Raw genomic sequence first — 15,437 nt, 5'->3', positions numbered from 1 at the left:
AATAATAAAGGCAAGCCAATAGCTAACATCAAATTAAACGGCAATAAATTCAAAGTAATACTACTAAAATCAGAAATAAGACAAGGCTGTCCACTCTCTACATTTCTATTCATTGTAGTACTGGAAGTGCTAGCTAGAGCAATAAGACAACAAATGTAAAGCAAGGGATACACACTGGAAGAAATTAAGTCAAACTTTTGCTATATCCTCACAATATACTAGTATACATAAGAGGCCCTAATACATTACACCATGAAACGCCTCTATCTGCAGCTTGGCAAGGTACAAAAAAAATCAGTAGCCCTCCTATATACAGATGATAAAAGGGCTTAAAAAGAAATCAGGGAAACATCATCCTTCACAATATCCACAAACAATATAACATGTCTTGTGTTAACTCTAAACAAACAGTGAAAGACTTCTATGGCAAGAAGTTTAAGGCTTTGAAGAAAGAAATTTAAAAAAGTCTTCAAAAAATTGGAAAATCTCCCATGCTGTTGGATAGGTAGCACTGACATAGCAAAAATGGCATTCTTACCAAAAACAATCTAAAAATTTAATGCAATAGTCATCAAAATCCCAGCAAAAGTCTGCATAGTCCTCGAAAGAACAATACTCAATTCCATATGGAAATACAAAATACCCAGAAGAGCCAAAATAATTCCGTACAATAAAGGAACTTCCAGGGGCATCACAATACCAGACGTCGAACTCTACTATAGAGCTACAGTAATAAAAACAGCTTAGTACTGGCTTAAAACAGACAGGTGCACCAATAGAATAGAATTGAAGACCCTGATATCAATCTATGCACCCATGAACACCTGATGTTTGACAAAGAAGCTAAAATTATACAGTAGAAAAAATGAAAATTCTTCAACAAATATCACTGGAATAACTGGATATCAACATGTAGAAGAATACAAAAGTATCCATGTCTATTTACATTGCACAAAGCTCAAGTCCAAATGTATCAGAGACCTCAACATAAATCCATTCACACTGAATCTCATAGATGGGAAAATGGGAAGTAGCCTTGAACTCATGGGCACAACAGAACGCTTCCTAAAGAAAACACCAATAGCAGAAATGCTGAGAGCAACAATTAAGTGGAAATTTCTGAAACTAAGAAGCTTCTGAAAAGCAAAGGACATGGTCAACAAGACAAAAAGCAACCATGCATCTGTCAAATATGCAAAGAACTCAAGAAACTACACATCAAAAGACCAAATAATCCAATTAAAAATGGGTGCATATCTAAAGAGAACTATCAACAGAGGAATATCAAATAGCCAAAAGAAACTCAAGAAAATCTTCATCATTATTAGCCATCAGATAAATGCAAGTCAAAACTGATCTGAGATACCATCTTACATCTTTCAGAATGGCCAAAATCAAAATCACTGATGACAGCTTATGCTGGACAATATTTTTTGGAGTAAGGAGAACATTCCTCCATTGCTTGTAGAGTGCAAACTTGTACAGCCACTTTAGAAATCAGTATAGTGCTTTCTCAGAAAATTGGGAATCAATCCACCACAAGACCAGCAGTACCACTCTTCTGCACATGCCCATAGGATGCATACTGACACCGCAAGGACATTTGCTCAACTATGATCATAACAGCATCATTTGTAATAGCCACATCCTAGAAACAGCCTAGATGTCCCTCAACTGAAGAATGGATAATGAAAATGTGGTACATTTACACAATGAAGCATTACTCAGTGTCAAAGAAAAATGACATATTGAAATTAGCAGGCAAATGAATGGAACTAGCAAAACCAGTTCTGAGTGAGGTAACCCAGACCCACAAATACAAATATGTACTCACTCATTAGTGGATATTAGACATAAAACAAAGGATAACCAGCATAGAGTACACAACTCCAGGAAACCTAGTTAACAAAGAGGACCCTCACTGTGACATACATGGATCTGCCTAGCAAGGGAAAAGTAGACAAGATCTCCTGACTAAATTGGGACTGTGTGGGGTATAGGTGAGGGTGCAAGGGAAGAGTGCAGGAGGGAAGGGGAGTAGGAAAAATGTATAGCTCAACAAAAACAAGTTCAAAAAAGGGGAAAGTTATACCTCTTAATTGTTTTGCAAATAGTAAAAAGGTATATTATGTGATGATTAAGTAGTAATAATTCAGTTTATTTGCAATTTGACACAATCATATGGCATAATAAAGACTATTCAGAGAGTATGACTTCTAGCCTCACCTTTCCAGCAACTGTCATTTTCAGTGACTTCTCTTATGTAACAAAAAGCTATGGAAACTACTGATGTGGAGAAGTGTATGACTGCAGTGAAGTACTACAATATTGACTTTAGTAATAGTTAATGGGTGAAAAGCAGTACATATAAAATCAAATACCTGGCTTTGACATATATTTTTATATGAATAATACACAAAATGCAAATGAAAGCAAGTGTTTTAACATATCAACTCATTTGTGAATATGTACTTTTCTAAAATGGAAATACTACCATTTAGCTGCCTGGGATATTTTGTTGGTCATACAATATATAAATAAATTTTATATACTATCTGCCCTTAATAAGCAGATAAAATAAACTGTGTATTAAATATTTGAACAATGTATACCCAATTTCATAAACAGACCAAATAACTTAAAGGATTAAATTATTTTCCATAGAAAATTGCATATATAATATGTAATATTATCAAGTTTTTGAATTTTTATATTAGTGTGTCTTAAATTAGAAAAATAGCTTAAACACTTTCTGTGCACACCAGATCTATTTCAAGATAAAGGTATTATATTTAAAAAATATTCATTAATTTATTTTTGTCTGCTTAGTCAGGAGAAAGAAATATCAAATTTCAGAAATAATAAATCTTTAAATGATAAGTCATTTCTTTCCTGATATTTCTTGCTTGTGTTGCAACTTATGCAATATTTTTGTTCATATTATTATATAATGTATACAGTTTCATATTTTTTTCAGAACCTTGGTTAACAATTAATGAAGTTTGAATTGTTGAGAATATTTGAACAAATAAGGTAGTGAATCTGATTTATATACATTTTAAACTATATCCTAAAGTAAAATAAGGTAAAGTAATAATTTCAAGATATGACACTTGGGTTCTCAGGCTTGACAGATAATTGCATTTACCCAATGAGCCATCTCTGTCGCTCAGGATTTAATGACATTCAGGTCAACTTAACATTATCATTAATATTCAGCTAACACTTTATGTGGCATAGAAAATTGATATTTGATTTTAAGTTTCAAAAGAACTACCACTATTCATTAAGTTAAAAGATATTATAAGGTGCAAGCAACAGTAGATTTAAAAGACATGGTAGCCAAACTTTTGAAAATACTTTTATAGTAAAACCAGGAAATATAAAACAAAGTAGTGTTTTGAAATTTCTGGGGGATTAGAAAGATAGGATTGTTCATTTTTCTTTGTGTCAATGGGGATGGATCTTGCAGATTCTAGGCCAGCACACAATGAACCACATTCCCAAATGCACTTTTGTCTTTTTTGTACCTTGGGCTTGTGACATCTTAACATTTGATGTCAAAATATTTCTCCATGTAAAATACTTTAAACTTTTATTTAAAGTGTGTTAGTGTGTGTGTGTGTGTGTGTGTGTGTGTGTGTGTGTGTGTGTGTGTGTGTGTGTGATGTGAGTTTGCTTGTGTTTGGCACTGAGAAAGTGTCAAAGTTTTAGCATTAATCTGATAAAACACCTGACCAAGAGTTCAATTTCAATGTTATCTCCCCAATATTTCTGAATCTTTGTCAATCAATGTGACATAGCATTTAATATATAACTTACATTGTGTCTTTATCACATGGTGTCTCTTGAACAGCATGTCACTCACCATGTTCTAGATTAAAATCTTTCCATACATTCTGAGTCCATTTGGTTATGTTCATTTTCAGGTGGAAAATTTGGAATATAAAATGATGAATGCTTTGTTCAAAATACAGCTTTTCATTTCCACATCAATTACCCAACCACGTATATCAGATTTCTAAAAAAAGTTTTCTACAAAGTATGAATAGGCTAAAGATTTCCAAAATATCTCATGATTTTCAAAGGTAATTCTATGTTGATTAAATTCTGCAATATAAGGAAGCCAGTTTTAACTTCATAAAACTTCATGATTAACCAAATGTGTTTGTTTAAAACATTCCAGAACCTATATGGGAATTATCACAGGATCATTTTAGGGAAAACAACATTTAGAGGAAACTTGGTAGAAAGAAGAGTAGAAAAAAAAAGAGAATTCCTAGACCCTGCCAATTTTTAAATGCTTTGATAACAAAAATTACAATTTAGCATATTACACATGCCGCAATGACTAATAGCAGACCCCAAGGGCCACCAAATTCACAGCGTTTTCTAACATCAGCACCAACAGTTTGTAAAGAACTTAGTAGGGTTTACAAAGACATAAAATTATAAAAAAAGTAGATGAATTAGGAGGTCTATGAGAGAAAGAAGGAAAATACAGTGTCTATAGTGATATTAAAAGAAACTATTACCAACACTGTCTGAAAAGAAATCAAACTACAAAAGGCTATATACTTCTTGCCAGATGGATTTCAATCTGACTCAAAGTTTCCTGGAGGCTAAATAAAAAGAGAAATCTGATCAATTTCATAATTTACAACATCCATGATAAAGGAAAACCAATTTACTCAGGAGAAGTGCAATTATTCTTCTACTAAAACCTGTAAGAATTTCTCCAAGGGTCATCATAAAGAGGACACTATAAAATATAATGAAATATGCCTTGAACAAAATCTTTATGACAGACACCACCAGTAAGTGTTTCACAGTGTGATTTTTATTGTATTCTTTACTTTATACCTACCATGTAACTATACAATATTGGGTATAATTTAATAATGGCAGACATGTTTGTGTAAAAGAGAAAGCAAATTGAACAAAATATCATTTCTAGTTCCTCAAATTGTATTTTTCTTCATCTCTTCAGAGAAATCTGGTAGCAATTAGGCTCATAATATTCAAATAATTCAATAAATAGTTACGGATATCTATAAAATACTATATAATTCAAGAAGAAACACAGGATTAAAATAAATTCCAAGGGGAAAAACTGGACTAGCTATTCTGTGATGGCTGGTATAGATATATAAATTTATTGATAATTTTCATTTTTATTTAATTTCTGTAAATAAGTGGTATATGGGCTAAAACAAGTTGTTAAAAAAATTACTGTTGAAGCTGGAGACACTTTTATTCCAGAGGTATAATTACTTCAACTGCCAATGTTCTTGCAAAATGCTATGACATAAATCCAATATGAAAATTTTGGGCTTTCTAAAAACAATCACGGATAGCACAGTGATTCTACTTTGGATTTTAAATATGCTTTAACTGACATTGATGGAGTAGGTTATGTAGTCATTTTGTTAAATAACATTTTCTACATCATAGATTATGATGAATAAAAATTCTATTTTACTTCTTCCCATGATGTAGAACACTTAATGAGGGGATGAGATGAAAAAATTTCATTCACTCTTGTGCGTGGACAAATGCCCAGTTGCCTTTGTTTTGATGTAGAGGGATAACTTAACTGTGGTCTGTAGGAAAGATAATCCAAAAAGTGCATTGCAAGTGGCAGGAAACACAGCTGCTAAGGTTCAGCTTGCTTTCCTTGATCTCCTTATTTCTCAGTGCACTTTTGATACTGATCAAAGTCACCTTCTGGGTATTTGTAAGTTATTTTGTTATGTGTAATATTGAGCTTTTACACTGAACACTGATCCAGGGTTTTTATAACAGCTTGACTGTGTAAATAAGAAAAGTGCTTTGGCTGTGTTCTTGCTCTGAAAGCTATCAATGTTGTATGATTCTAGTGGGGGTATAAACTACATACAATTAACTGAATAGTTAGCCTACAGAGCTAAAACACCATGGAACTTTACCATTTATTTATTTATTCATTTATTTACATATTTACTTACTTATGCATTGTGACAGGGTCTCAGCAAATGAAGCCAAGCCTCACATTCACTATGTAAATGGCCTTGGTATTTCCATCTTGAACTTCCTGGTTTCATAAACTAAATATTAGGACTGCATATATGCACTACAACTACTGGCTTCTTGAATTAAATCTTGATTCATGACAGGAATAAAGGAAACAAAGTTAATGAATGTCATTTTTAATACTAGAGTGAGTAAATGATGATATGTTAAATAATATGACAGAAGGAAGAGTGGGTAATTTATCAACTGCAATGCAAGCAAGGGAAGAAATTAATTATAATTAGAAGGCAACACACTGTACAAATTAAAAGTGTAAGGAGTTCTTAAAAGAAAACTTTGAAGATGGCACACACATGTAATGACATGTTGGCTTCATTATAGGAGACTAAACTCAGAAGCTCAGGTAGACACAAGGAGATTAAGCGGGAGAAAACACAAGCTAAGTAAAAATAAATAGGAATTAAAAATAAATCAAAGTTAAGCCAAATCTGATAGTTACTAGGACCCAGAAAGTCAATTTTCTTTAGTGATGGGGATCTTGAAAGTTTACATGTGCTTCGATAGATGGAAAATGGGCAGAGACAGATGTATGTGATCAAATCACATTACAGTCATTTACAATTTCCCAAAAACAACAGATAATTCACATTGTCAACTTTAAAATGTTCTATTCAGTCTGTTCAAGGTATTTCTTTAATTTCTTAGATTTCAATGAAAATAACATGTGGTTATTTAAAACAAAGCATCAAGGACTATATTGTAAATTTCTGAATGAGAAGATGTAAATACAATTCCAAAATCTCATTCATACATCTTCCCAGGTGTGTTCAATTGGTCTGGGGCTGCCCTGTGAAACTACCATGTTAACTCCAAGGTCAAGTCTTGCTGTGTGTCTATGATCCTCAATATATTGGTGACTTGGATAAAAATCAAGAAAAAATTGTATCATAAATAATAACTTAAAAAATAAACAACAATTATAGCAACCAATTTAGCCAATAACATGGTCAGGAAAGGAAATAATTGTGAGAGAAAGAGATAGGTAGAGCTTGTATGATTTTGTAACTTCTGTGGTTTCTCAGCTGTCTTCTTTCCCTTTCAAATACACAACAAAGCCGTCTTGTTTTGTATTCCTCTCTGTAATTTTATTGCCGTCTTCTGACTTGTGTGTGTGTGTGTGTGTTCTAGCCTTTGAAGGTGTGAAATGTTACTCTTTTCATATTTGCTAATTTTTACATAGCAGTACACTTGAAACTTGAGCATTTAATCACCGAGTACATTCTTCCCACGTGACAAAGCTGTGTATTATAATCCTCCAGTTATTACAAGATCTCTGCTGTCTCAGATACATTTACACTTCAATTACAATTACAATGCTTTTTCCTAACAGCTTCTTATTTCTGAAGCACGAGTCTTGAGGATTATGTTGTAATGAGAACAAAGGTTATTGACTGCTTTTCACATTTTTCTCTGAGATACTCTGCCAGTCACAAAAGAGTGAAACAGAATTTTATGCCAAGATCTCTTCTCCCCACAGGAAAACATAATGGAAGTAATCAGAAATCAAGAGTTTTTACTCCTTCCAGCTGAAGAGCTCCATAAACTACTGGCCAGTGATGATGTAAATGTTCCTGATGAAGAGACCATCTTCCATGCATTAATGATGTGGGTTAAGTATGACACTCAGCGGAGATGCAGCGACCTCAGTATGTTGCTGGCCTTCATAAGATTACCGCTGCTCCCACCACAGGTAATTTTGTATCTCGCTATTTCAACATGCACAGTATACTAACAATTCCTGTATTATAAGCAAACATGACCACACAGTTTTAACTCTTTTAGAGCAGTCTAGGAATGTATAGAGGAGCTATATTCAAATTAAGCAAGAGTACATAAAATTATGTGTGAAGGACCATGAATCTGATCTCATCTTCACTACATATTTTTTCATGGGTGCTTTTACCATTATAACAAAATTATATTTGATAGAGTTTTCATATTATTAATTATGATTGTGCTGCATACACAAAAGGTTTGTGAAATAAATTAGATAACAAATGTACATGTTAGTGTCTATTACCTTTTTTCTGTTATCATCTATTTGTATGTACTTTCAATAAGACTTAAGACCTACACAAAATGATTGAAAGCATGGATGGTACTGGAAACCTATCCAACTATGCAGGGCTAGTGAAGTTATGAATCTTAGAGGATAATCAACAACCACCACTTTACTAAACCAGCATAACCCCTAACTGCATTACAAATATGTCTTCTTATACTCTCTTTAAATTCCATCTATAATGCAATTAAGTGGTAATTCCTTACAGAAAATATATATGTATATTCTTTATGTTTTTAAGCCCAATTTCATGACATTTAAACAGTCTTGGTGGGATCCAATATATTCTTAAGTTGTAGAAACTCATAAAATACTTATCAATTAGAATTATGGAAGTTTTGTTCACTACATATAAGGAAACAGAAAAATCAAATCACCATTGTGTTTCATTGTAGAGGACAGAGTGTAGAAGGCAACAAGAATTTCCATAAGTTGACATAAACTTGTGATAGATACATTTTTTTGTTTGGTTTTTCAAGACAGGGTTTCTCTGTGTAGCTTTGGAGTCTATCCTGGTACTCATTCTGTAAACCAGGTTGACCTCAAACTCACAGAGATCTGCTTGCCTCTGCCTCCCAAGTGCAGAGATTAAGGTGTGCGCCACCAACTCCTGGCGATGATAGATTCTAATGCACCAATTTTTAACTAGTAAATTCATCTCAGATGTAAATAACAAAAATATTCACTGACATTTCTCTTACTAGAATATCAGCATTGTGACTCATATCTTTAAAACCTCCAAGCCATGAGGTTGAAAGCATCACAAGCCTTTGAATTAAACTCCATGACAAAAAGTCAGTAGCTCTACCTGGCCTCCCTGTGACCCATTGTCACAGCTTTGCAATATTACAAGACTGATCTATACATACCATAATTAACCAAGATATATAATGTCTGTTATTGTCAAAAAAACTCAACATATTATACCATCAAAATATGTGAAATTATGATATATATATATATATATATATATATATATATATATATGATACCAAATTTGACCAAAGGCTTTATCATTCATTCATCACATAGGTTTATAATCTAACTACCATAAAAATAATGCAAGAGGTCTATGTAAGACATGGAAAATAAGGAACCATATTTATGGCAGATTTTGAGGTTGGTAAATAAAAATATTCCTATGCAAACACTGGAAATGAGTTGAAGATTTAGGAACTAATATTTTTTTGGATGTTGAGAGTAATTAAGAATTAAAATAAGGATCAATTGATTTATGGATGCTTCCTTTTCAAAGAAAAGACACCTGTGTGAAGGTAAATCATGAACAAATTGTGATTCCTAGTATTGAATTTTTGAAATCATCCACTCTTATTTTTGACACTAAATATTTTCAAGGATTGTATCCTCAGTAACACCAATAAAAGCCAATGATTAAAATTAACCAATGAAAGGTTGGAAGTATTAACCAGTGACACATGATAGACACATTGATTATCTTTTTTTTTATGTAGCCATTGATAAACAACCATTTTCACTATATGTTTAAATGTGGAGATATTGAAGCAAATGTTTGTTTAAAATTTGTCAGCAATATACTGGATATACTAGGTCTTATAATTCCAGAACTTAGAAGGCTGAGACAAAAGAATTATAAGCCCACTGGGAGACCAACAACTTACCTTTTTATCAACCCACATCTGTATTGTGATATTTTTTATTGGAGAAGAGGGAGGAAGGGCTAGAGAAGATTATGAATGTGACTATGGTAGTTTATTCTATTCTCCTAATATGTGATTCCTCCCTTGCTTTCTACCCTCCTCTACTATCATCAGAAATGCATACAGCTTTCTTCCAAGATGTCTTATTTAAATTTTTACATCAGAGACATCAGAGAATAGATGGATCTTTTATCAAATTTTCTCTGAATTATACATTCATTACAGATGAGTTTAGAGTTTTCTTTTCACATTCTTTATTTTGCACACACACACACACACACACACACACACACATGCATATCTATATCTATATCTATATCTATATCTATATCTATCTATCTATCTATCTATCTATCCATCTATCTATCTTTCTATATGCCTGTGTTTGTTTTCATCCAGACACTACAACATGAGGTCAGAGGTCAAAGTTCTTTCTGTCCTCTCTCACTGTGAGCTCAGAAAGCTAAGCTAAGTTGCCATGCTTGGTAGTAAATGCCTTTACTTCCTGAGCTATATACTTATCTTGGGCTTATATTGTTTTATTGTTCCACAGATTTCTCCTATTTAGTGAAGCTCTATTTACTCATAATGGGAAATAAACATTCTTTCTTGTTTAATGTTATTGCCTAAATTATTTTATTTATCATTCCTGATAGGCATAAGCATATTATGTTTCTCTACTCTTCATCTTTCAAATCAGAGAAATGTGTTCATAATTCTACCATTCTTTCAAAGAGCAAATGTTTTTGACAAAAACATAAAAATCTAGATATAAGAAGAACTTAGCCTTCAATTACTGATGTAAACGACCCTCATGCCATTGAAATTTTTATATAAAGTGTTTCTAATAAACACAGATAGTAATTTTCAATACATGATCAACAGAAAGAAATTAGTTCAATGAGGTGAGGTTTTTAGAGATCACACACCTAGTAGAAGAACTACTTTCCCTAAAATTCTGTGCTGATTCTGAATTCTCAGTCAGAGCTACTGTTAAACCTTTCAGTAATTCTTTTGTTCTCCAACTTGGATTACTAGAACAACTTTTTTGAAACTAACAATTTTTTAAAGCACCACTACAGAGTACTAACAGCTTTAATATATGTAGTGTTCCTACTTATAACATTCATTGATTTTCTGTTTGAGCATGCTATCTACTTCCTAATAATGCCCACAGCTCACATTGTTTGGAGAATTCATGATGATGGCAGAGTGCATCCTCCACCAGAGAGAAAACAGGTCATGGTAATACTAGTTATTTTCATCTTTAAATATGTCCACCTTGTAAAAAGATTATTTCATGGAGTCTATGATTTCATCATCTTTATGGGATTATAAAAGTTCCTAAGAATTGAAGGCCTCCTTTGTAAGTTATTACAAGGGTCTGAAAGCAATAATTTTCTGGTAATTAGGAATATTGTTTTGTAAATGTTTTTAGTCCAAAAATTAATTATTCATGATTATATTTCACGAGCATTTAAACAGCATGTGAGGTACTAGCTAATTAATTAGTCCATTTATTCATTTTGTTTGTGCTACACTCTTAAGAATTTTGTGCTACCATCTTAAGAATTGAACACATAATAGAATTTCAAATACATAATCATGGATGATTGATATAAACTAAACAAAATAATATAAAATTGATTTAACAATAACATAGTAGAAAGTTATATGAATTGCATATCAAAGTTGTGAGGAGGAGAAATTGTTATGATAAATCTTTCTGCCAAAAGCCGCTGAGCCCCACTGTCACATGTGCTCTTTACGCCAGCCACCAGCCCGAGTTAGGCCCAAATGAATACATAGAAACTTGTATTAGGTTTAAAGCTGCTTGGTCAATGACTAGGATTCTCATCTGTTAGCTCAGTCTTAAGTGTCATAAACATATATATTTTATAAGACTTATCTTATTGGACGCCTTATTGGCGTCCCTCCTTTCCCGTGGATCACATTGTGCCATTGGAGCAGGAGTGGAGGGGAAAAGGGATGCTTCCTGTTTCTCCTTCGCTTAAATATGAGTCTCCTTGCTATGTCACTTCCTGCCTGGATCACCACTTCTCTACTACATTTTCCAGAATCCTCTTTGACTCCTAGTCCAGTCTAACTTGCTTTCTCATTGGCCAAACAGTATTTTATTTAACAATCAATAAGATAAACATACACAGTACATTCCCCATCAAGAAATGTGAAAAATACTAGCATCAAAATATTGTTACACTGAAGCAATATAATTCATTAGTAAACTCCTCTTTTATTTATCTCTATATCATGTTTACTCTTGTTTTTTGCTCTCCTAACCTATAGATTCATATACATACACATACACACACTCAGAAACACCCACAGGAACAAGTAATAATCATGTAATATGTATATTATATATAAACATGGTCATAAGGTCAGTATAACTTATACAATTTTAAAGTATATTTATATTGTTTTGAGAATATTAAATGAGAAAGCATGATTTTTCTAATTAACTAGGATTTATTTTAAAGTTCTTGAACTAATAGGATAATCAGCTACATTTTGAATAAAAGAAAGAGAAGAATTTGGTGCTACTGTGACACAGTTATGATATATGAAAATAACTAGTATAGTTAAGTTGCAGAATAATATTTGAAAGTCTAAAATAAAGTTTTTGAAGTTTTCATATAAGGAAAAACACCAAGATAATAGTAAAAAAACTTGGATATTTAAATAGCTATTCATTATGAATACAAATAAATATATAGGAAAGTATGCTTCAGCAAAAGATAAATTATACAGCCTTGTTGTTACTTCTGCAATCAAGTTTATCAAGTGCCTTAAAAATTCCAAGCAGGGCTCATAGGGGCTCACAAATACTGAAACAGTGATCACAGTTCCTGTAAGAATATGAGCTACATCCTCTGCAAATATGTAAAGGGTGTATAGCTTGGTTTTCTTGTGGGAGTCTTAAAATTTAGAATGCTATGTCTCTGACTGTTTTGACTGTACTTGGGTCCCTTTTTCTCCTGCTGGCTTGTCTTGTCTAGCCTTGACATAATGTTTGTGCTAAGCATAATTTAACTTCTTATGCCCTGTTAGTTTGATAACCCTGGCAGGCCAGATCTTTTCTTAAGGGATACATAGGAGTAGGGAATCTTAGGAAGGGGACTGGGGGATGGAAGAAGTAGAGGGAGGGGAAATTGCTGTTTAGAAACCATGTATGAAAGAAGAATAAATTAAAATTAATAAAACAATTCTAGGAGGAAAAGCAGTTTATATGGTGGCTTAATCTATATTCATAGAAAAGGAGACTGAAACCAACAAGGACTACACAGCAGATCCTGTTTCAAATTATAGAAACACACACACACACACACACACACACACACACACACACACACACACACACAGAAACACACACATACACACACTCATACACACATGCCTGTGTGTATACTAATAAAACATGTACATATATTTCACAAATAGTGATAGAAGACTGACTAGTGACAAAATGATTTAGTTGGAACAATATTCTTCTACATTTATATTCATAAGGCAATTGGCCATAAAGCAGATATTTTATTTTATACTTACAAGTTTTTATATTCCTAAGTGTATTGGATGTGTTTAGTCAGTTTTTATGTGCACAAAAGAAAATCCATTCTGATATTCTTTATTAATTATGAATGAACCCATGCTGTTATGAAGTATCTTATGATAATTTGTCATGGAGAATATAATATGAATGCAAACTTTCCAGAGACAATATGGCTTTTAAACAAGAATAATAATAGACAAAATAAGCCAATAAAGACCTGAAACAACAATATTTACTTCATGTGGTATTGAATGAAAAGCAATAGCTTATATTGAAAGAAATTCAATTATTTGACTTCACAATAGGAAAGGCCATAAGAAATGGCAGAGTGAAAGAAACAGACAATTGGGCTATCTTCCAAGAAAGAATTGTATTATCTTAAATATGTTATTAGTTGCATATTGCTGTTTTTATATTTTTCTTCAATACACTAAACTTTAAAATTTTAACAAGATTAGAGGATTATGGAAATTAAGGCATTTTGCTGAATATATGATTATGAGACAAAGAGCAGACCCATATTATCTTTTCTAAAATAAAATGACCAATAAGGTTGGTTTGCAATTAAAAAGTTTACTTTGATATTCTCTAATAAAACACAACTTTGCAGTCTGCACATAAGTATGCATTTAAACTATGTACATTTAAAAGTTCAAATAGTGCTAGAAGCATATTTCATGGCACAGCACTACCTCACAGGCTCGAAGTCTTTATTTGACTCTCATTACCAGGCAAGCCCCAATACATATATACAGAGATTCATTTTAGTGAGGGTTTCTCTGATTAGCGGCTTGAAAGTGAAGTTCTATGGACTAGAGAGACATCTTGGTGATATAAAGCCATTGCACTTTCAGAGGGGACCTGGGTTCAGATTCTAGAACCAACATCATGTCATTCACAAGTACGTGCAACTCCAGTACTGGAGGATCTGTCTCCCCTTCCTGGCATCCAAGAGTACCCATGTGAACCTCCTATATATAATCTTATGCAGTGATACACATAAGCCTAAAAAGAAAAAACATATAGGTGCTAAAACCGAGTAACTCTACTGCTAAACAGAATTTATCTAACAAATGATCAAAGAAATCACTTTTTATTGAGAAAATTATTTAGAGTTTGAGCATCTGTGGGTAGCTTTTTTCCCATGTTTTTATTTTTTATTTTATTTTATGTTCCAACCACAGTTCTCCCTCCCACATGTTCTTGCATCCTCCCAGCTCCCTGTAACCAAGCCCTAGTCCACCCCACCCAGAGTCCACTGCTACTCATGCATAAGGGCTCCCATTAGGATTCAACATAGACTGAATCCATAGGTGGTGGAAGGGCTGGGCCCCTCTCCCATGCAGTAACACTGAGCATGGCATCTCACTATAGAGAATGGGCTCTGAAAAGCTAGTTCATGTACCCGAATAAGTTTTTGCCTTCACGTCTTAGTACTAGTAATGTTTTCTTCTCAATACAAGTGTTACTCACCCACTGGAAGAAGGGATGGGAAGAAGACAATATAAAACACATTCAACATTCAATAACAGAAAAACCAGTATAACACCACCAGAGTCTAGGGACTCTACACCAGCAATACCTGAACATTCCAACACAGATCAAGCAGAAGAGAATGACATTAAAAACAACTTCAAAGCTGATATGAGAAAAATGCATTAAAGAAATGGAAGAAAAATCAAAACAAAAATACAAGAAATCAATGAATCTCTTTAAAAAGCCAAGAAAAAGCAATCAAACAGATGAAGAAAAGAATTCAAACAGTTCAAGATGAAAACTGAAATAGAGACAATAAAGAAAACACAAACTGAAAGAATGTTGGAAATACAAAACCTGGGTAAATGATGAGGAATTATAGATGTAAGCATAACCAACAGAATACAAGAGATGGAAGACAGAATCTCAGCCGTTAAAGATACACTAGGAGAAGAGATTCATCAACCAAAGAAAATCTTAAGTCCAACAAATCCCTAACATAAAATATCCAGGAAACATGGGATAACATGAAAAGTCCAATCCTAAGAATAATAGGTATAGAAGGAGGTATAAA

General features: G+C 33.0%; 1 protein-coding gene across 2 annotated transcripts in view; it reads left to right on the top strand.

The window, feature by feature from the left end:
* Positions 1-15,437, top strand: part of Klhl1 (kelch like family member 1) — a 299,721-nt gene that overhangs the window by 142,272 nt on the left and 142,012 nt on the right. For both annotated transcript variants that reach the window (XM_027394016.2, XM_027394015.2), the window contains one exon: positions 7,550-7,762. In XM_027394016.2, the coding sequence (XP_027249817.1) occupies positions 7,550-7,762 (213 nt within the window). The remainder of the gene's footprint in view (positions 1-7,549; positions 7,763-15,437) is intronic.

This window comes from Cricetulus griseus (assembly GCF_003668045.3).
Source record: "Cricetulus griseus strain 17A/GY chromosome 1 unlocalized genomic scaffold, alternate assembly CriGri-PICRH-1.0 chr1_1, whole genome shotgun sequence".
Taxonomy (NCBI): Eukaryota; Metazoa; Chordata; class Mammalia; order Rodentia; family Cricetidae; genus Cricetulus; species Cricetulus griseus.
This window is presented reverse-complemented; position numbering and strand designations above follow the sequence as displayed.